Raw genomic sequence first — 21,286 nt, 5'->3', positions numbered from 1 at the left:
TTAATTCTCGAGTAAAGGAGAAATTTTTGTTTCGTTTGTATGGCAGCTCCTCCTTAAAGGGGATGGGGGGTGCTGTGTAGTGTCTAACCACCGTAAAAACATTTATTGCACCCTAATACCTCCACATGCCAAATTTGGTTTCATTTTCTTGATTAATTCTCGAGTAATGCAGAAATTTGTGTTTCATTTGTATGGCAAACCCCCACCCTCCCCCTTAGAGGGGGGGTCGAGTGTCTAACCACCATAGATACATTTATTGCACCATAAAACCTCCATATGCCTAATTTGGTTTCATTTGCTTGATGATTTCTCGAATAATGCAGAAATTTGTGTTTCATTTGTATGGCATTTTCTGTTCAGAAAAATCAAAAGTTCAAAATTTAATGGGTCACACAGAAAAATAAAATACCTATTTCATTTTATATTAAAAATGATAATAATGAAAGATTTGTTATAAGTCATCCATTTCATGATGAATCGCAAAAATGTTTGCCTCCTCTGAGAGGTTGGAGAAGTGTCGATTCTCCATAGAAACGTTTCGTTTCCCCTGAAATCTCCATATACCTAATTTGGATTGGAAGTATTTTCAGGGATCTATCGAAAAAAATGTTTCATTGAAATTAAGTATTGAATAGTTGAAAAATGTCAAGCCTTATCTAAACGAAAATCTCACGTTCTGATTGGTCCAGTTTGTGATCATCAAATTGCGCTCACCAAAAAGTAACGAAGCACTATTTCAAAATACATGAACTTTCAAGATCAAAGCCCCTATATTTTAACAAATGAAATAAAATTGAGTATGTACACCATTGCGGAAACAATCGTAGCTATCCATCGTACATCATTCTATCTAAGGCAACATAATAAATACTGTGATAGCTTTGGCCAACCGTCAGTTTGGCCAATATTATAAGATATTTGGCATATATATATATTTATTTTTGAAAACACCGATTTCCAGTGATTTCAAAAAACTCAAATTTCAACGTCTACGATACTAGTAAATGAAGTCCGATTGAGCTCATTCTTTGCGTTGGGTTTATTATCATGCCAATCAACATTACGCAGCAATTTACGACTGAAAAATCGAGATAACTATTTTTATTGGCACCCAAAACCATATATTTTGCCTCGTATTCCGAAATAACGACAAAGATCCAGAGTGTCGATTTTTAACATTTTTGTTTTAGATGACAGTAGATCTCGACGTTTCATGCAATTCTCAGAATATTTCAGACATTTTTTTTCCAAAACTCCGATTTCCTTTAATTCTCCCTTGGATGATTTTTCGATTTTCAAAAAACTCAAACTTTGACCGCTTTGCTCCACTCTCCCGTAAGTCCGATTGAGCTGTGTTTTCGAGGTGGTGAACATTTTGTTTGGGATAACTTTTTGATATTTAAGTGTCGATTTTTTACCATACATTCATTGGAACCCTAATGTACACTCTAGTAAATATTCTCCTTCGTTACTCGTCGATAAGTTGATCATTATTGACGGCACGGGTAGGTAAGCTCACAAATGAGCAGAAAAAATGTATGGGAAAATGGAAATGCTTCTAGTTTTCATCAATTTACACCATTTGCACACAGAGGGATTATAATTTATACCATATCAAACAAATCTTGGAGGCGATCTGGCTCAGTGGTAACATCCATAGCTCTCACGCAGAGATCACGAGTTCTCACACCCGACAATCTTCCAAAAATGGAAGTAAAAGTGACGAACCAACCGAAATGTGTTGAAAGTCACTATAATAGAGAAAAAATACAAATTATAGAGTATTTCCGATTCGTTTGGTATGTAAATCGTTAAAATCCGTTCACGGTAAAAATAGTTATTACTTTAACTTTATTTCAGAAAAACGTGACCTGTTACTGATTTGGCACCCTGAATAATAGGCATAGTCCTACGTCAAAAATACAGCACATACGAGGTATGTTCAAAACGTATCGCGACTTTCAAATTTACGCGGGTTACGTATATTCGATTCTAGATTTTTTTGTGGCATTATATAACGGGTCATGGAAATGTTCAACATTTGAAATAGAATTCTTTTAACAAATCATGTTTATAAACACATAGCTACCTTCACCTGATTTATTTGAAACTAATTGCTGAAAAAAAAACAATATTTATTTGAAGTTCATTGTGAAAACATAAACATAAACGAAACATAAGTTGAATATAAAAACATTTTTGAGTTGAAATTCATTTTGAATTATTTTTAAGCAATTGTTTATTTTTTTTTCTCATCTTGTAGAGCAGTGCGGGGCAAAAGTGCGTATTGGTCGTTTTGAGACAAACGAGCATGAAAATTCGGCAACAGTGTATTCGTTTGACACATTGTTACACCAGCAGCTCGCACATATAAACATGATACATTTCATGAAAGTGACAAGAAGTTATGAGGTAACAAGAGTTTTGCTTTATAAAACTCTTATAAGTTCTATTTCTATAATATTGGGGATGACGATTTATTTACTTAAAATAACTGAAAATTTAGAAACTACATTGTCAAGGAGAGGCTCTGAGGATTTCAACGCTTTGCCTTGGAGCGCTGTTGTGGGGTTCGAAGAGACAGACGATGTTTCCTCATGAAGCTAGAAGCTCAATCCCTTCCTGCCAGTTTTGCAACTTGGTAGAATTCGCGCTGAAGGTTGTTGGCTTCCATTAAATCAAACGACATGCGCCGTAAATCCTTGGGAGTCATAATACATAAATTTTTGTCCAGTGCTCTGCAATGGTTCGCCAGATCCTCTGAACCGCCCTAGGTGCTCGCTGGAACATTTCAGCAGAAGTAGAAATATCAATAAAAGAAGATCCAAATCATAAATCACTTACTGATACGAGACTCTTCCTCAGAGTTGATTCAGAAATACCGAGGACTGCCGCAATCCGACGCTTCAAGGCTCCCTCCCGAAGCCGAAGGGCCATTTCGAGCATTCCTAGAGTGCATTTCTTCAAATTAGTTTTCTTCAAATTAGTATCTTCTTGTGGGTCCGGTAGACATTTGGTTGAAAACATTTTATAATTTTTTTTTACCAAAACGACGGTGCGCACTTTTGCCCCACAACCAATTTTTCAACTACAGTCAAACCTATTTTTGTGCGAATTTTTTTTTTGTGCGGTTTTCTGTTCTTGTGCGGTTTTTTTTGTGCGATTTTTTTTGTGCGGTATGTGAATAATAGCATATTTGACGAAGTTATCGTTCATTCAGTTTTTTTCGATGGTTTATATGCATTTCAATGCGAAAAAAGCATATTTGCGTCTCAATTATCCACTTTTGAAATCATTTCATAGCTAACAGCATCACTTATCGGCATGCAACTAAAAGGACAAAACAGCCACGCGCAACCGAAGAGCCAATCTGTCCCATCACAAAGCAGGGAAACAAAAGGAAATTGAATGGTGAACGGCGTGGATTTGAGTTATTTTCTCGGGGGAAACTTTTTTTATGCGGTCCCTATCCACCGCACAAAAAAAGTTTTTTTTTTCAAAATGTGTACCGAAAACGGTTTTTTTAAGCTACAGGTGAAGTTTTGCACGATTTTTTCCATGCGTTCCCTATCCCCCGCACAAAAAAAGGTTTGCCTGTAATCGAATTTTCAAAAAAGACGGGTGGGTAATGTCGGGGACATAACCGGAGTGACGTAGGACTATACAAACGGGACAGCTTTTGTTAAATATATATTTTAAATATATTGTTTTATTTTCTTCTTCTACGTGAATACCTACCTATCTACCTGAAAAATGGATTAGTTTACTGTTTACTCTTTATGAATATGTTGATGGTTCTGAAAAGAACCTTTGGTGTTGTGTTTTTTTTATCACTCGATATTCCCATCTTGTTCAGTTAAACCTTCCTGTTTAGCTATTGCGTTTGCCACTCGCCACAGCTTTCACAGTTGGAAAATTTCTTCCCATCCAGCTTGTGACACGTTGTTCAGTAAATTACATTTAATGCGACGTGCCGGAGAAACACTTTGCCACTCACTGAAACTAATTATTACCTTGATGAGCGCCGAACCGAAGCTGCTCTGTTCTTGATGCGGGTTTTCTGATTGTCGTGAGCAGCTTTGCAAGCCAACTCGAGCACTCCGACGGCCGACACTCTATAATCGCTGTTAGGTATACTGGTGCTCCGGCACCAATCCGTTCGGCCTAGTTACCCTTGCGGAGCAATCAGTGAATGCGACCAACAGGGAACTGGAGACCTGCACGGTTCGAGTGAGACTATGCCTTTCCCTTAACTTGTCCTCCTTTGTTACGTCCACGATGCCGATGCCGTACAACCACACGGGTTTACGATTTGAAAGAAAATAAGATATTTTTTTGGGGTCCGCGTGTTTTATACTCTAGCGGTACACACTCACAGGATAGAGACAAATCGGCAGACTCAGCCAGAGGGGCGAGTCCAACGAGACGAACGAATGAGCGTTAAAAGGGAGCGATGGCAAAAAAATACATTCATTACGATTTGTTCGCTCGTTGGATTTACATGAAGGCTAAAAAGGGTCCTTTTCAGGATCACAAAATTATCTTCAATCTAAAGAGTTTATTGTTTTGTTATCACTCGATATTCCCATCTTGTTCGGCTAAACCTTCCTGTTTAGCGATTTGTTGCCACTCGCCACAGCTTTCACAGTTGGAAAAATGTCCAACTAAATAAGTCGCATTACATGTCCGTCCAATTAGCTGAATGTCGAACTAATTGTAAATTACTGTACTTTCAATCTGGAAACAATTTAAGAATTGGTGAAAATTGAATAATCAGGAAAGTCCCCAACTATCAATAAGCTCAGAACAACTGCCAAATTCACATACTCATCAGATCCTGGCAAACAAATTATGAAAAATCAATTTGTGTTTTATTATTATTTTGGATAATGTTTTAGAAAGCATTTAACTGTATTTTCTAAACTCTTTTTTGGAAGGTTTAATGGCCCTGAAAAGCGCCTTGTTTTATGGAATGGTTCCAATTTAGAAAACTTAGTACTCGTGGTTTTGAAAAAAACCATTTCGAACGCCCTCGATGCCGCCTTGTTCTGGATTTGCCACCAAAGCAGATTGTGTAAAGAACAAACTTTTTTCTTCTGCTACCTGATGCCGTTTTGCGATTGCGTTTGCCACTCGCTGCAACTGCCTGTTGTTGTCTTGATGTCCACCGAACCGAATGTGTTCTGTTCCGAATGCGGGTCTTATTATCGTCGCGAGCAGCTTTGCCAGCTAACTCGATAACATCGGCGGCCGAAACTATATGTCGCCTGCTAGGCGAACCATTGTGGTGTACGGTTTGAATGAGAATGATCGTTACGGAAGGAAGGAAGGTATTGTATTATAGAGCCTTTAAACTTTTGCAGTTCATTCGTCTCTAGCCTTGAGAAAGGCCCTTTGAAAACTCTACTCTACTCTACTTCAGCGCTACCAACTCCGCCCTCTTGCCTTGAGAAAGGCACTCGATCCCTCGCCGTCCAGCTCGTCCAGCAACTATGTTGTCCAGTCGGTGTCCACACAAAGAATGATCGTTACGGAAGGAAGGAAGGAAGGTCTTGTATTATAGAGACTTTAAACTTTTGCAGTTCATTCGTCTCTCGCCTTGATTTGTAGAAAAGAATAGTGGACGGAGAGGGACGGTTCCTTGGGTTTTTGTTTGGGCTTTGTGTCTCGGCTTTTGTTTTGATTTTGGTTGTACAGTAAATTACATCTAATTCGACATTTAACAAATTGGACAGATCTGTGGTGCAACACGTTGAATTGCACATTTTTACCTCTAATTGGACGTTTTTGTAAATATTATGCTTGGGGCCTAAATTATGACCCCACATTGAAAGTCGGCAGCAGTCACGAATGTCCAATTACTGGTCAAAATCGCCTTCAATGCGACACTGAGTGGTGCCTCGGCATGTTGCATTATAAGTAACTTACTATACTTTTTATGCCAACATATCTCTCAGTTCCATATTTCGGAGCGAAAATCATTCGCGACTAGCTGAGAGAAATAGTCTATATATTATTGTCGAATAAAGGTCAGGACTACGGGGTTTAAGCATTTAAATAATTGAATTCAATGATTTTCATTGAATTTTTCAAAACTTAGAACTGATTCTAGGCATGCTGATTTGAAAGAGGGCATTGAAATTTAAAATTGTTGTAGGTGGCGACACCATGAATAACATTAAATAAATCATTCGTTTGACATTTGACGTGCTGGTGCAAGCATTGACTGCATGTGTGAATTGGTGGAGACGTTGACGGAACGTAGACGTTCTTCTCCGTAACGTTCTATGTGAATCGCACATTATACGTCCGAACCGAACCTATTAATATATATATTTTTTATTACAAGTTGTTTTTCAGTAATGTATTTTGTATTTTATTTTTAAAATTTCCATCAAGTTTGTCCAAGAAACATTTTTATCAAACGAGAAGTTTTCGAGTTATAGTTTTTAGAATAAAAAATCACTCAATTTTGACACGGTCTTTAAAAAATAGCTTCAACTAAAATTGGTTATATTTCTATTGGAAAATAAAAATGATCAAGACAGTGTATGAAGTGATTCTGCGCGGATAGTAGATACACAAATTGTTACTCAAAAACATAATGCATTATTAATTACTGACCATATTGTTTACCATTGCAACATCAACAGAATGTCGAATAATAGAGAAGCTCAGTGCCTTCAGTTCACAGAGGGTAACTGACACGAGGAAGACTAGTCAGTCATTGCAGTCATTGAAGTAAGACACAATATTATGTATTCATAACAGGTGAACGGCTTCCCATTGTAGAAAATCGTCCCATATGTGGGCGAAAAGCACAAACTAATATAATACCTTCACTGACTGGTACAGAGTTTCGCTCTCGGGAAGACACGTCCAAAATCTGACGTATTGTTGCTCGCTTTTCAGTCACAACCCCTTAGCGCTTTCCTTCGTCATCTTCATCTGTGCATCCCATCCATCCATCAGAGCAGAGAAGGTGCAACTCCGACTGCACTACCGAATCGTCGTCAGCTTACGCTGAATCGGTCCCATGTGTACCATTTGGCCATAGCGAAGCGAAAATATGGAGTGCTTGCTCTAATGCCATTATGATCGCGCAGTTTACTCATGCCCACCAAGTCGTCATCCATCCGAACGGTGCTAGGCAACGGGTTCAACTATTCTACGTTTAGATATTTATCCCACCCAGAGCAGAGATTAAAGCGGACGCGCCCAAAAGTTTCTTTGTTGTTTGCGCGTCTTGACGCGTGAGAACAAAACACTTTCGCGCGACCCGGCGACGAGCGTCAATTCGCGCACAATTTGTCTTAGCGAATGGCGAACCCCATGACGGGCGACGGAATGTTGGCAGTGGATGCTGCACAGAGGAAAAATGGTGACGCGAAAGAAAGTGCACAAGTGAAAAATGTTAATTATTTGTGTAACACGTGCTGCGATCTATCTCCGAGAGTTAGCCACAGCATAACCAGCGTTGTGACGTTTGTTTTCTTTCGGTGAGCGTATATTTACAAACTTTTTTTTTTGAGAAAAAAATGAAGGATAAAGGCCACCTTACTGCGGCGGTGTGGGTGCGTTCAGTGGGTGGAAGATTGAATAATTCAATTGCTGTATCTCACAAACAAACCAATTTGTGGTATCAATTTCTTTGGATCGAAGAATGTTAGCGAAACTAAATTGTGTCTCTATTGCAAACAAAAATCTTGTCTGCCCCAGGAAAGTCCATTTGTCAAATGTCAACCGAACATATCAGACGAGAAAAATAGTTTATCTCAGGCGGAATCTTCTCGAACGTATTCACATTCTACCACAGTGAAACAGCATTTTAAATTTAAATTAGTGTGTCCTTCTTGCCCCTATTACTTGCTGCTGCTGTGCAAGCGAACCAAGTGACCGAAGGTCGAATTGTTTCCACCGGATATGGCCCAGTGTTCCTGTTTTGTTTTGTTCTACCCAATAAAAATCATCAATCTTCTAGCCTGAGAGATGTGAGATAGCTTTTTCCCATACCCACTCACTGATTGCATTCGGTCCTCTGTGTGTGTGTTTTTGTCATCTAGTTTAGTTGAAACTCTCATACGGGTTCCGATGCCGATGCGGGCAGCAGCACGTTGCAGTGAAATTAAATTGGTTATGTCCGACAGAACGAAGATAAAATGTAATAGAAGTACCCCCTTTGTAGGTGGATAATTCCGTCTGAAAAGCCAAACAAAATAGCATTCAACTGAATAAATCCATGCGGATTTATTTGGATGGCATGTTTAGGTTCGGATTTATCTCATACGATTCATTACTGGAGGAGATACATTTGCTCTGCTGGTAATTATTTTATAGTTGATCCTAGAACGTAATGTAATCCTTCTTTTAGATGTGTGTCTGTGTTCTTGATGTTCAAATCGAGGTTGCGTTTGAAAGTGAAATATAATAAGATTATATTATTTGTGGTCTGCATAATCTTTACAGTTTTCGGTATTGTGGACCATTGTCAATATTAACTTGTTTTTCTCTTCCCTATTTTGTACAATATGTTTGCACTCGTCAGAAACAAACCACTCTTCAAGCAGCGAAGCAATGAAATTTTAAAATTAACTCTGATTCTCACCTTTAACATGTACTGTTGATTGCTCGTTGTCTAGAGCGACATTTGAATACTGAACTTATTGAATAACCAAGTAGTTTTTCAGTATTTGTCAGCAAAATTGTATCTCCAATGCTTCCAAAAACATCATTCCCAAAAATAATCCACAAATTATACAATACAGCATCTTTTGAGTGACAGCAACAGAAACCCCGAACCGCACACGAAACTATGAAGCAACCGCATCAGCACTTTTGCGTTCAGTTTCCATACGAAGGAAGGACACACATCTCATTGCAGTGAAAAACGTTCTTTTAAAAAATTACCACCTTGAAATGAGCTGCACGTCACTTTTAACCCGGAAACAATGAGCGAAAAATGAATGATCAAATTTACACACGCTCTATTTCGGTCATAAATTATAAAAATAAATTTGATTATTTTATGTTATACAGGTAAACTTCGATATAACGTACATTTCACTTTCAAAATTGTACGTTGTATCGAATTGTTCGTTATATCGAAGCATAATAAAGTACTCACAAACGTAGTCTATAATACATTATTGTGTTGCTGTTTTAGTCAAGTTAATGAATAACTTCAATCAGAAGACGAAGCCAGCCTTTCTCATGATGTTTCCCTTCGTACTGTTGATTAAAGCATGATTCATTTAGAATCTGGAATCACAAAACCAGCTGTATTTCGGGATTGATTGAAGGTACAAAACTTGTTTTAGCATCACAATACAGATAATTCATTGTTCTATCAGAAAAAAAATATTGAAAAAAAATTTCCTTTACACTTTGAAAAGGTGTACGTTATATCGAGTGACGTTATATCGAGGGTACGTTATAACGAGGGTACGTTTTATCGAAGTTTCCCTGTATTAGAATGGATCGAACATTATGAAATAACTCTTCAGTGAAAATTTTGGTGGCCCTGAAACGGGTCGTGGTTTCATAGAAGCGAACAAAATTACATCACTGGGTGTGTTGGATCGACAGCACGACAACGGTTTACTCCTTTTGCTTGGTGAACAGGGGAATGTAACAAACTGAGACAAGATCGAAACAATTTGTAAAATTAGCATGTCCATTATTGTGATAGGTGCGTAGAAATATTTGCAAACAATTGATGCAAACATATTTGGGATCTATTGAAAAATGATAGAACTAGAGGCGATCGAAAATTTTCATTATTTCCTACATGTTCAGTGTTTATATTTTCACTACTCCCATATATTCCTGTTAGACAAGATCCAACGTCAAAACAATCACATTATCCCAAAAATTGTTTAAATGGAATTAAATAGGTATAGTTGTGTCAGTTGTCAGTTTTATCATAACTTGAAAAGTTTTATCGTAACTTGAAATCCACCTGTCAAATGAAAATATTTGTTTGACAAATACTTATTGAATTTTATGTCTCAAAACACCCCAAGAAATCCGATATTTGTTTATCAATACAAATATTTTAACTTACAGGGTGGCGCATAAGTCATGCAACCGATTTGCACAAAAAAAATCGTATAAAAAATGTCACACGATACAAAATCTTTATTCTCGAATAAAAAACGATTCAAAGTCAACAACAGAACCGCTTAGGAACCAACATGCTCGATAGTTGCAGCGCGATCGTTTTTTTCTTCAGAGAGCGTTGCATGACTTGTGCGCCACCCTGTACTTTTTGTTAGAATTATGTAATAATTTTCATTTCGTTTCAATTTTGTCATATCTCTAGAGGGGCTAGTCTGAGGAATAATTCTTTTACACAGTTTTTCATGCAAAATTGCATGTAGATTCGATGTATTTATTTTTTTTAACTTTTCTAAATGTTAACGATTCGGCAGAGTACTGAATATTGTACAAATTTTGAGAAGTCATATCCTCATTTTCGATTTCAAGTCCGACAATGATATGTTCTAGCCGCCAAACATTGATAAATTTAAATAGTATTCTAAAAAATATTAGGTTGGGGAAAAAGTAATCATTTTTTTGGGTGAAATTCAAAACTATTTTCAATATGCTTCGGATTGTCCGATGTGGGTCAAATATGCACCGTTTTGTTCGAAAATTTGTTGCCATTCTAAAAGTAGCTACATAATGTCTCTATCATAGAGGTATTGGTTCTTTTTAGCGAAAAACCATAGCAATAGATTTTTACAATTTTCTCTTGATCCCAATTTGCCAGATCCGTACTATATGGTGGATGCATTAAAACATTCCAATCAAGCTCTCGGAATTCTGTGGCCTTGCGTTGTCCTGAACACACCTCTTCTGTTGGCCAATTCTGAACGTTTCGGGTCGAAACTGGTTGAAATTGTATGTTAGATATTACGCGAGGTATTGATCACTGAAGCCAGCCAACGAGAAAATAATGGATAACTTTTTCCCCAACCTAATATATACACAACATATCTATAAAAATATCTATCATCAAAATATGTTTTTAGATTTAAAAGTGTTCAATACATCGTTTGATACTCGAGTCAATTCTTTTCACGGCTCATTGAATTTTTTTTCATAGAAAATTCATGAAAATTATATTTTTTTTTTTAACAGCTGCTACCTTATTAATGTACAAGTTCTACAAAAAAATCACGATGGATCGGATCAAAATCGATCGTTTTTTCTATTAACATATTATTGACATATGATTGCTTTTTTATGAGATTTCAATTTTGTTCAAAATTATGGCCACTTTTAAAAACCTCGCGAAATTATTGTATTCCGACGATTGTGTTACAAATGATGTACACTGGAGTCGCTTTTCACGTGGGGGGTACGGGCCGCGTAAACAAAACCGCGTAAAAAAACCGCGTAAATTCCAAAATCCGCGTAAAAAAACCGCGTAAATTCCAAAATCCTCGTAAAAATAAACCGCATAAATTTCAAAATCCGCGTAAAAAGAAACTAGGTCATTTTAAAAATCAGGGTGAAAATCTGACAAACAGTGAATTATTAGTTTAAAATGCAACCCATATTCTAACAATTGATTAATCGAATTTGGTTTGCATGCTACTATCATGATATCTGTATCTCCTTTTATTCCTCGGTTACTAATCAGTCTTAAAATACAAACTTGTTTAGTGAAAAATCACATCGATTAGTATATTGAATTTTTACGCAGTTGATATGTGCTGCGTGAAAAAAACCGCGTAAATTTCAAAATCCGCGTAGAAAAAACTGCGTAAATTCCGAAATCCGCGTAGAAATAAACCGCGTAAATTCTAAAAACCGCGTAAATTCTAAAAACCGAGTAAAAAAAGCCCGCGTAAAATAAAACCGCGTAAAAAGCGACTTCAGTGTATTTGCATCATAAATATACTGTCATTAGATGTCAAACCGATATAGTGGTTCTTAGATTTTCGTGAAAAGTTGTAGATTTGTTCTTTATCACAAAAAATTATATAAAATAAAATATTAAGAACCCATTTTTTCGCCTTTGTTTCCAAAAATGACTTTTACTTTTTTAAAATTCATAATTTTTGAACTGCTGGACCGATTCAGACGATATGACATATCAAATTGAAGACAGGTCTTTTTTAGAAAAATACAACAGTTGCAGAAAAATGAATTTTGTTTACGTCAAAATTGATTCTATTTATTTTTATAGATTTCATGGTCTCAGAACTAAGGCCACTATATTTTTTTATATTTTTTCTTGGAAGTTGAGGATTTTTTTTACATTTTACATTGCACGTATTCTACTGTTGCAGTCGGCACCATAAACAAAAGTCACAATTTCAGCAGCCTGGCTGGCATTTTCGAATTTATTAAAGAGAATGTGTTAAATGTACCGAATTTTCTCTTTGTTGAACTCCTCTGTTAATACTCTGTAACTCATAACAGAATGGAACAAACAACAAACAGCAAAAAAAAAAATTAGTGTTAAATGTCACCTTTACAACAAACCTAAACTTGAAATTGTATGATCTTACGCGAGATATTGATCACAAAAGCCAGCTACCGAAAAAATAATGGATAACTTTTTCCCCAACCTAATATTTTGACAATAAAAAAAGAGATAGAATATCTAAGTAAATTTTCCATCTTGTATTTATATTTCAGATAATTCTTCTGTCAGCGTATTATATTTTTTTGAGACTAGTTGTTTGAACCACGAACCACGAATTTTAGATGAGATAAAAAATATTTAAAATTACTTAATAATGTGATGATCATGTTTCAAAAGCAAACCGGTTTTGAATTGTGTTCAAAAATGCGTACTTGTAATTCAATCGTACACGAACATTCTCCACTTGACAGTATGAATACATCGATGCAGAACATCTTTTCATCGAGTCTACATCTTGGATTAGAAATCAAAAGTTAAACGACGAGTTGCCAAAGACAGGTTGGTAATATCTTGGTTACACGAGAGACGTAGGACTAAATAATCCAGAATGTTGCTTCTTATCCACATTTCAGAGCAGTTGTTATGTAAACAAACTACATGCTGATCAGCACAAAAAAAATCTCAAAGCAGCGAAGCAATAAAATTTTAAATTGACTCTCAGCCTCAACATTAATATGTATTGTTGGTTGCTCGCTGTCTATATACGCTCGCTGTCGCGACACTGAAACACTGAACTTCTTGAATGTCCAAGTAGTTGTTCACCATCTCTTAGCAAAATAACATTTTCAATGCTCTCAGAAACATCATTCCCAAAGAAAACATCCAACAATTATACTATGCAGCACCTTTCGCAGAACGGAAACAAAACATTTGAAATCGATTGTATTGTAGTGGCGGCGGCTATTGCAGCCGCATTAGAACAAATTTTCAACCAGTAGTGAAAACCATAGGTTTCACTGCTGGAAAATATTTTAGTCCAAAACGCTCCTATAGCCACGCAAGCTCTCCTCCGACAAACAAATTATGAAAATCGATGTGCATTGAAATAAATCGTCAGAAAAAGGTTAAGTTGCCCTGAAAAGCGCAGATAAAGATAGTTGGATGAATGCTGAATCATTCATTCTTGTTCTCGTGAAAACAAGCTGTCCAGAAGCCATTTTGTATGCCCTCGCTGCCGCCGTTGGCAGCTGGATGGCTGCGGAAACCGTAACGATTCAAATTGTGAAGGTAATCGAAATTCTTTGCTGCTACTGCTGACACTATTCGTGCTGCTAACGTTAGTATTGGGCCTGAAAAAAAATTAGAAAAAATGAATTAACACTTCGGAACGAAGCAGTGGCTGGCTGGAAAATCATACAGGGGTGAGGCTTGTGACGCAATGTTTAGCTTCTATTGCGGCTGCCATTGTGTCGAGCAAAACAAAAAAAAAATGAAAGCAGACAGCTCGCTACCTTGTACGTTTGTTGTTGGCTTCGTTGTCTTATTTCCATATTCCACTTGGATAAAATGATATGCACGACGGACAGCTACTTTTGCTTTCGCAGTATTCAATGATGTATTCAAATTATATTCCCCTTTTTGGTCGGTGCAAATTGAGGAGTACAAATTGGGTTATTCAAAATATAGCATTTAGCGCGTCCAGACAATGACATTTTACAATTATTCAATTTTACAATTCAAACAAAGGAGCCATCCATTAATGATGTATTCACTGTTTTGCATCCGAAATCCAGTTTTCGTTTCACTTTATATGGACATTAAAATTAGATCACGTGGGCAACGGAGTACATGCCGAGGTGGAGTAGTACTGGTGGATTGAAATCAAATTGAATGAAGATGCTATAAATCTGCCTCTGACGCCAATTAAACCAACAATTTGCTTCGACTAAAAATAAATTGACGAACATGATTGGTGAACAAGTCATGTTTGGCAGCGAATGCGTTGATTGTGACGGAAGACGTTTATGGAAATGAAACTGCTCGAAACGTAACGACTGAGAGGAAATTTAATTTTCATGTTTCGTTTTCGAAAAAGTTTTGGACACTGAGCCTAGTAGTTTAATCTAGCTAGTGGACATCAGAATGGTGAGTGTTTGCATAATATTAGAAAAAGGAATGGGAAAATCAATAAAGGTCATGAAAAATAAGAAAAAACACAGAAAACGCGGAAAACGGCTTTCATACTTGCTGCACCGGCACAATTAATCGCCGCTATGTAACTTGCTCTTTTCAGACAGTAAAACTGGGGGAGCGTAAATTGAACCAATTAAAATGAGGGATATAACGCAGTTCTAAAACAAGCTATAAACGCTCATTGGCACAGTCTGGGAAAGCATAAATTACTTGTGTCAATCGACCAATCAGAATTTTCGTTCAGATTATGCTTGACATTTTTCAATTGTTAATTTCATTGGAAAAAAAAATTAATAGATTGTCGGAGAGCGACCAAATCGATTAATGCGAAAATCTCGTGGATCCATTAATTAATTAAAATTAATAAAATTACTGAGCAACAAGCGATGGAAATTGGACAATTTTCGCAATGCGACCGTTTTTGGAAGAAGGATTACGTCATTCATGTCTGTACCGGGGTGAAAGTTCAATGTTTCGAAAACGAGAGAGTGACGCTTGGAGTGCAAGGTTTTGAATGTTTATCACCCTTTGACGATTGAACGGAAAGGTATGATAATCACTTCATTCGATAGATAAAATGTCCAAGAGTTATAGGCTTGTTAATTATTGACGCGAAAACTTTTTCAATAACTTAAAAATTGTTTTGAAAATAGACTATTGAAATCACACAAATCTGTATATAAACGAATGCCCGCTCGGAAGTCCACTCAGTTATGATTACGCAGCGGTTAATGCACGATCGCTGGAATCTGTGTGTTTCCCTAACACAAACTTCAAAACCAAATCGGCGTTGCAAAATATATGCAAGGTGCGGGTACTTTTGTTCTTGCTTGCATTTCAACAGATCGGAATGTGTTTTCCTAACACAGATTTCAAAACTAATGAGTCTGCGAAATAGATGCAAGGTGCGATTTTTTCTGTACCCGCATGCATTTCTGCAGACCGGAATGTGTTTCCCTAACACAGATTTCTAAACTTTTCTGGGGAAAAAATTGCGGTTCGAGAAGTATTTAAATGTATAAATATACGATAAATCCACGATAAATGGATGAAACGAACAAGACATCATGCCATACGTCAGACTTTCAGCAAAGAACGTAATCTATCACAGTACATGAATTGACCTAAATTGGGATTTGTTCGGAATTCAATTCGGAAATTGTTTCACTCAATCACTGGTTTAATCAGTAATTTAATCAATATACTCAAATGATTATTTAGCCAACGGCAATCCTACGCCAACCTTGCGGTGATATCGCAGGTATAACCCACCCATAGTTTTTGTTTTACAATTTGCACCCCCAATATGTTCCCAAGAGACGTCATCCTAATACTCTTTTTTTAGATTTTGGCCCAAATTATCGCGTAAAATGATGGTTCCATGTCGACTTTATAAGTCAGAGATTTTGTTTGTTTAAATTTTTACTCAACTTTATCAGAAAAAATAAAAACTAATGTAATATTTTGAATGCTTATTTTAAGTTAACATTGTCGAAGATCGCCAGTAGTTTCCATATCACTAATATTGAATACGACATTACAAAAATGTTTCTCAGTGTTCTCAATTGATCATTGAAAAAATAGCTTTTCTTATAGCCAACAACATATTGATGATTCAAAATAAATGTAGAGATATCCTGCTCATTATTTTCATTCCCAAAACCGCTTTGCCTATGATTGGAACATTCAAACGTTGTTCTAAGTTCATTCATGTAGCAAAGGAAGTCCAGAAGAAGCGAGCAACAAACCGTATTCATTTGTGGATGGAAGATATGTATTTATTTCCCTAGAGTTTCTAGCATAGTTTAAGAAGAGTTTTCACACACAATAATCTTCCCTGTCACACAGTTCGAGTACGCTGCTAATTCAACTGATTGGTCCATCTGAGTCGAAGCTCCCAAACGCGAGAATTCGATATCACACGTAGCACTTCATCGAGAAAGTTTCTTCATATATATCATCTTCAATCACATTCCCCACAGTTTTACTTTTTCGATGAGACTTTATCGTGTACACAATAATGACATTGTAGCTCATTCCCTCCCAAAGCGAATATTCAATGATTGGATTTCGTTCTCCAGAAATCGCCATCGGGCAACCACAAATCATCGCCATTCCTTTCCTCTCACAACTCTTTGGAATGCTATGCTCGATTCGAGGATTGAATTCAGCAACAGTTTCCTGCGAATATACCATGACTATCACCATATCATCAACACAATGCGCAATGAACTCACTTCGTTCACAGAATTCCTCTCGAGGACTCTTATCTCTTCATATTGCTCATTCGACTACTACATATATCACTTTGTCCGGCATTTCCAGTCCTGCATAGATTTCATCATACCCCACGATAGGAACAGAAACACTGGATTGCATGTAATGGAACCTGCGTTGTGTTCAGAGTCCTTCAGAATATAATTATTGGTCGAGCTTTGCAAATTTTCGCCAGTTCACCAGACAACTGAATGAGCATTGTCCGTCTGAAGGGAGGAAGATTTTCGTCTGGGGTATCACTGTGTGTCGATGAAAAAAGCAAGACAAACTGTAATTTGTGTTTGATAATTAAAATCGATAAAATTCCTGTGGCAAAAAAATTCTAATTAGAAAACTCAACTATCTCTCCGATAATGGAAGCAACGAACGATTACAAACCGACCCGTAAAATCAAGTTCCTATCGATATTTTGTTCACCAGCACTTTTTTTTTCCTTCTCCCGTACGGACTTCTGCACCGGGTGTAGTGTTACTGTCGGTGTTCCCCGTATCAAACTAATGACAACCTCATACTGTGTCGGTTGTTATTTTTGAACCAGATAAGATACATCCCCACCGCCCGTAACAGGTACGTAAAGGATCGCTTTCCGTATGATAGAGCAGAAAAACACTTGCGGTTGTGGTTTCGTAGGTACGGTACTCCGGTGGTGACAACGGGATACAATCGGCTGTGTGAATTCATCCTTTATCATTATACACCCGTCTCGTGCTTGAGACTCCGTCCGGACATTATCAGAACACAATAGAAAATGGCTCCTTGACAAGGTGCACACGAGAGACATGGATCCTTTCATGTTCTGTAGGATGTGTTGACCGGTTGTCATACCCCTGGTTCAACTGATGCTGATTGCGGGCCCCAGAGAGTGAGGCAAGTTGGTTGGGAACAGTTTTCTGTCGTATGATGATGATAGCTACTTCCAATGTCGGATTTGTGCTTGTTTTCAAAAATGTTACCAACAACAATATGGTGTGCGGTTTGGTTCTGTTCTGTTTCTGAGAGTCTTCCGATACCGAGTACTAATCGATACATTCCGTTCTCATTATTCTCTCTTTGCAGCACATGGTCCAGGGGATGGGACCATTTCCGGGAGCCGCCGGTTTCCCTCAGGCCCAGGCTGGCCTCGCTACCGACAGTCTATCGGTACAGGTCGTCAAGGGAGCCGGGGCGGCAGGCGGTGGAGGCGTTGCCGGTGGGGGTGGAGGTCTAGCGGCGGCCGTTGCTGTCGCAGATCACCAGCTCAACAGCCTTAAGCAGCAGCAGGAACTCAGCCAGCACCAACACCAGCAACATCAGCAACACCAGCAGCAGCAAGCAGTGGCTGCTGCCGCCGCTGCACAGCTCGCCAATTCACAGTCACTAAGAAATGTGAGTAGAATGTGTCTGAACATTTCATCAGTATTTTCGTTCTCTGGCTTCTGCAATATTCTCATATTCATGATATTCACCTTCATGAAATTGCAACAACAAATTTCACAATTAAACTATAGTGAAAAAACAATTTTCCAATTGACGCGTTTTTTACGCGGATTTCCAATTAAGGCGGTTTTTGTTTACTAGGTATGTATTCCCCGCGTAAAAAAAACCTGGGTGTACGTTATTTCCTGGGTGTATGATTTTCCAAGTCAGGTTAATGTGGTATGTAGCTTACGGAATGCTTAACCTAATACAATCAATAACTCGAAATTTTCAATTTTGCGACTTGATTCCCTCTGACCTAACACCGACTATATGTAGACTGGAATGCCAATGAAAATGATCACCTCGAATTTTCGAATTCTTAAATTCTTAAATTCTTAAATTCTTAAATTCTTAAATTCTTAAATTCTTAAATTCTTAAATTCTTAAATTCTTAAATTCTTAAATTCTTAAATCTTAAATTCTTAAATTCTTAAATTCTCAAATTCTTAAATTCTTAAATTCTTAAATCTTAAAATCTTAAATTCTTAAATTTGTAACGTAGCGTTAATCCCACAATCTGACAGCATGCAACTAGCGCCATCTCAACGTCGACGGGGAAGTTGCATAAGTTCGTTTTTGAGTCATTCCAATCTCTACTAAATCTTCCCTGCGACGTTTACGTTGAACGGAAATGCGAACCTACGGAACAAAAAAATAAAGAGGAGGACAATGAAGTGGGAAACGGAGAAAGTTTGGAGAAAAAGAGAGAAGGAGAGTCGAAAAGAAAAGATTGAAAAGCGGAGCACTTTTGTGGGGAGCGCCAAATCCGTGAGTGGTGAGATTTGAAGCGCGTGACGGAATTAAAAAAAGAGGTCGCCGGGTAGAAAAAAAGGAAGGTCCGAGTCGGTGTCCGTGCGTGTGATTGTGGGGAGTGTTACCCGAGTGAGTTGTGGGAGAGTTTCCCACCCGACCAGGAGGACCGAGCTCAAGGACGCAGTGTCAGTTTCCCCGAGTTTCCCTCAACTCTGAGCCGCAATATCCGGTGACTGGCAGTCTCTACCAGAGTGCCGTGAGTAATCCTTATTCCGAAGTGATAAACTCTATACCCGCGAAATGTCGTCCTTCCCCCCTTCTGAGTTGCCTCATTGTGGGTAGGAACGCCCCTGTGAAATGAAACCGCATGGAAGAGGGTGTTTGAGACCCGTGAACAGTCCGCCCTGCTGGTCTCTAGCTGGACCTTTGTCTGGTAACAGCCTAAAATTTTCAAATTTTTAAATTTTTAAATTTTTAAATTTTTAAATTTTTAAATTCTTAAATTCTCAAATTCTCAAATTCTCAAATTCATAAATTCTTGAATTCTTAAATTGTTAAATTCTTTAATTCTTAAATTTTTAAATTCTTAAATTCTTAAATTCTTAAATTCTTAAATTCTTAAATTCTTAAATTCTTAAATTCTTAAATTCTTAAATTCTTAAATTCTTAAATTCTTAAATTCTTAAATTCTTAAATTCTTAAATTCTTAAATTCTTAAATTCTTAAATTCTTAAATTCTTAAATTCTTAAATTCTTAAATTCTTAAATTCTTAAATTCTTAAATTCTTAAATTCTTAAATTCTTAAATTCTTAAATTCTTAAATTCTTAAATTCTTAAATTCTTAAATTCTTAAATTCTTAAATTCTTAAATTCTTAAATTCTTAAATTCTTAAATTCTTAAATTCTTAAATTCTTAAATTCTTAAATTCTTAAATTCTTAAATTCTTAAATTCTTAAATTCTTAAATTCTTAAATTCTTAAATTCTTAAATTCTTAAATTCTTAAATTCTTAAATTCTTAAATTCTTAAATTCTTAAATTCTTAAATTCTTAAATTCTTAAATTCTTAAATTCTTAAATTCTTAAATTCTTAAATCTTAAATTCTCAAATTCTTAAATTCTTAAATTCTTAAATCTTAAAATCTTAAAATCTTAAATTCTTAAATTTGTAACGTAGCGTTAATCCCACAATCTGACAGCATGCAACTAGCGCCATCTCAACGTCGACGGGGAAGTTGCATAAGTTCGTTTTTGAGTCATTCCAATCTCTACTCAATCTTCCCTGCGACGTTTACGTTGAACGGAAATGCGAACCTACGGAACAAAAAAATAAAGAGGAGGACAATGAAGTGGGAAACGGAGAAAGTTTGGAGAAAAAGAGAGAAGGAGAGGTCGAGAAGAAAAGATTGAAAAGCGGAGCACTTTTGTGGGGAGCGCCAAATCCGTGAGTGGTGAGATTTGAAGCGCGTGACGGAATTAAAAAAAGAGGTCGCCGGGTAGAAAAAAAGGAAGGTCCGAGTCGGTGTCCGTGCGTGTGATTGTGGGGAGTGTTACCCGAGTGAGTTGTGGGAGAGTTTCCCACCCGACCAGGAGGACCGAGCTCAAGGACGCAGTGTCAGTTTCCCCGAGTTTCCCTCAACTCTGAGCCGCAACATCCGGTGACTGGCAGTCTCTACCAGAGTGCCGTGAGTAATCCTTATTCCGAAGTGATAAACTCTATACCCGCGAAATGTCGTCCTTCCCCCCTTCTGAGTTGCCTCATTGTGGGTAGGAACGCCCCTGTGAAATGAAACCGCATGGAAGAGGGTGTTTGAGACCCGTGAACAGTCCGCCCTGCTGGTCTCTAGCTGGACCTTTGTCTGGTAACAGCCTAAAATTTTCAAATTTTTAAATTTTTAAATTTTTAAATTTTTAAATTTTTAAATTTTTAAATTCTTAAATTCTCAAATTCTCAAATTCATAAATTCTTGAATTCTTAAATTGTTAAATTCTTTAATTCTTAAATTTTTAAATTCTTAAATTCTTAAATTCTTAAATTCTTAAATTCTTAAATTCTTAAATTCTTAAATTCTTAAATTCTTAAATTCTTAAATTCTTAAATTCTTAAATTCTTAAATTCTTAAATTCTTAAATTCTTAAATTCTTAAATTCTTAAATTCTTAAATTCTTAAATTCTTAAATTCTTAAATTCTTAAATTCTTAAATTCTTAAATTCTTAAATTCTTA

At 36.9% G+C, this 21,286-nt stretch overlaps 1 protein-coding gene and 1 long non-coding RNA gene across 7 annotated transcripts in view; one reads left to right on the top strand and one right to left on the bottom strand.

Annotated features, from left to right (window-relative positions):
* Nucleotides 1–21,286, top strand: part of LOC129767789 (RNA binding protein fox-1 homolog 2) — a 663,095-nt gene that overhangs the window by 454,518 nt on the left and 187,291 nt on the right. For all 6 annotated transcript variants that reach the window (XM_055768981.1, XM_055768979.1, XM_055768982.1 and 3 more), the window contains one exon: nucleotides 17,906–18,214. In XM_055768981.1, the coding sequence (XP_055624956.1) occupies nucleotides 17,906–18,214 (309 nt within the window). The remainder of the gene's footprint in view (nucleotides 1–17,905; nucleotides 18,215–21,286) is intronic.
* LOC129767792 (uncharacterized) lies at nucleotides 16,538–17,318 on the bottom strand. Its single transcript, XR_008741575.1, has 3 exons — nucleotides 17,190–17,318; nucleotides 16,810–17,117; nucleotides 16,538–16,753 (listed from the first exon to the last, which is right to left on the bottom strand). It is a non-coding gene; the product is annotated as an uncharacterized LOC129767792 (long non-coding RNA).

This window comes from Toxorhynchites rutilus, chromosome 2, assembly GCF_029784135.1.
Source record: "Toxorhynchites rutilus septentrionalis strain SRP chromosome 2, ASM2978413v1, whole genome shotgun sequence".
Lineage (NCBI taxonomy): Eukaryota > Metazoa > Arthropoda > Insecta > Diptera > Culicidae > Toxorhynchites > Toxorhynchites rutilus.
Note: the sequence above shows the minus strand (reverse complement) of the source record. Positions and strands in the feature narration are given on the sequence as shown.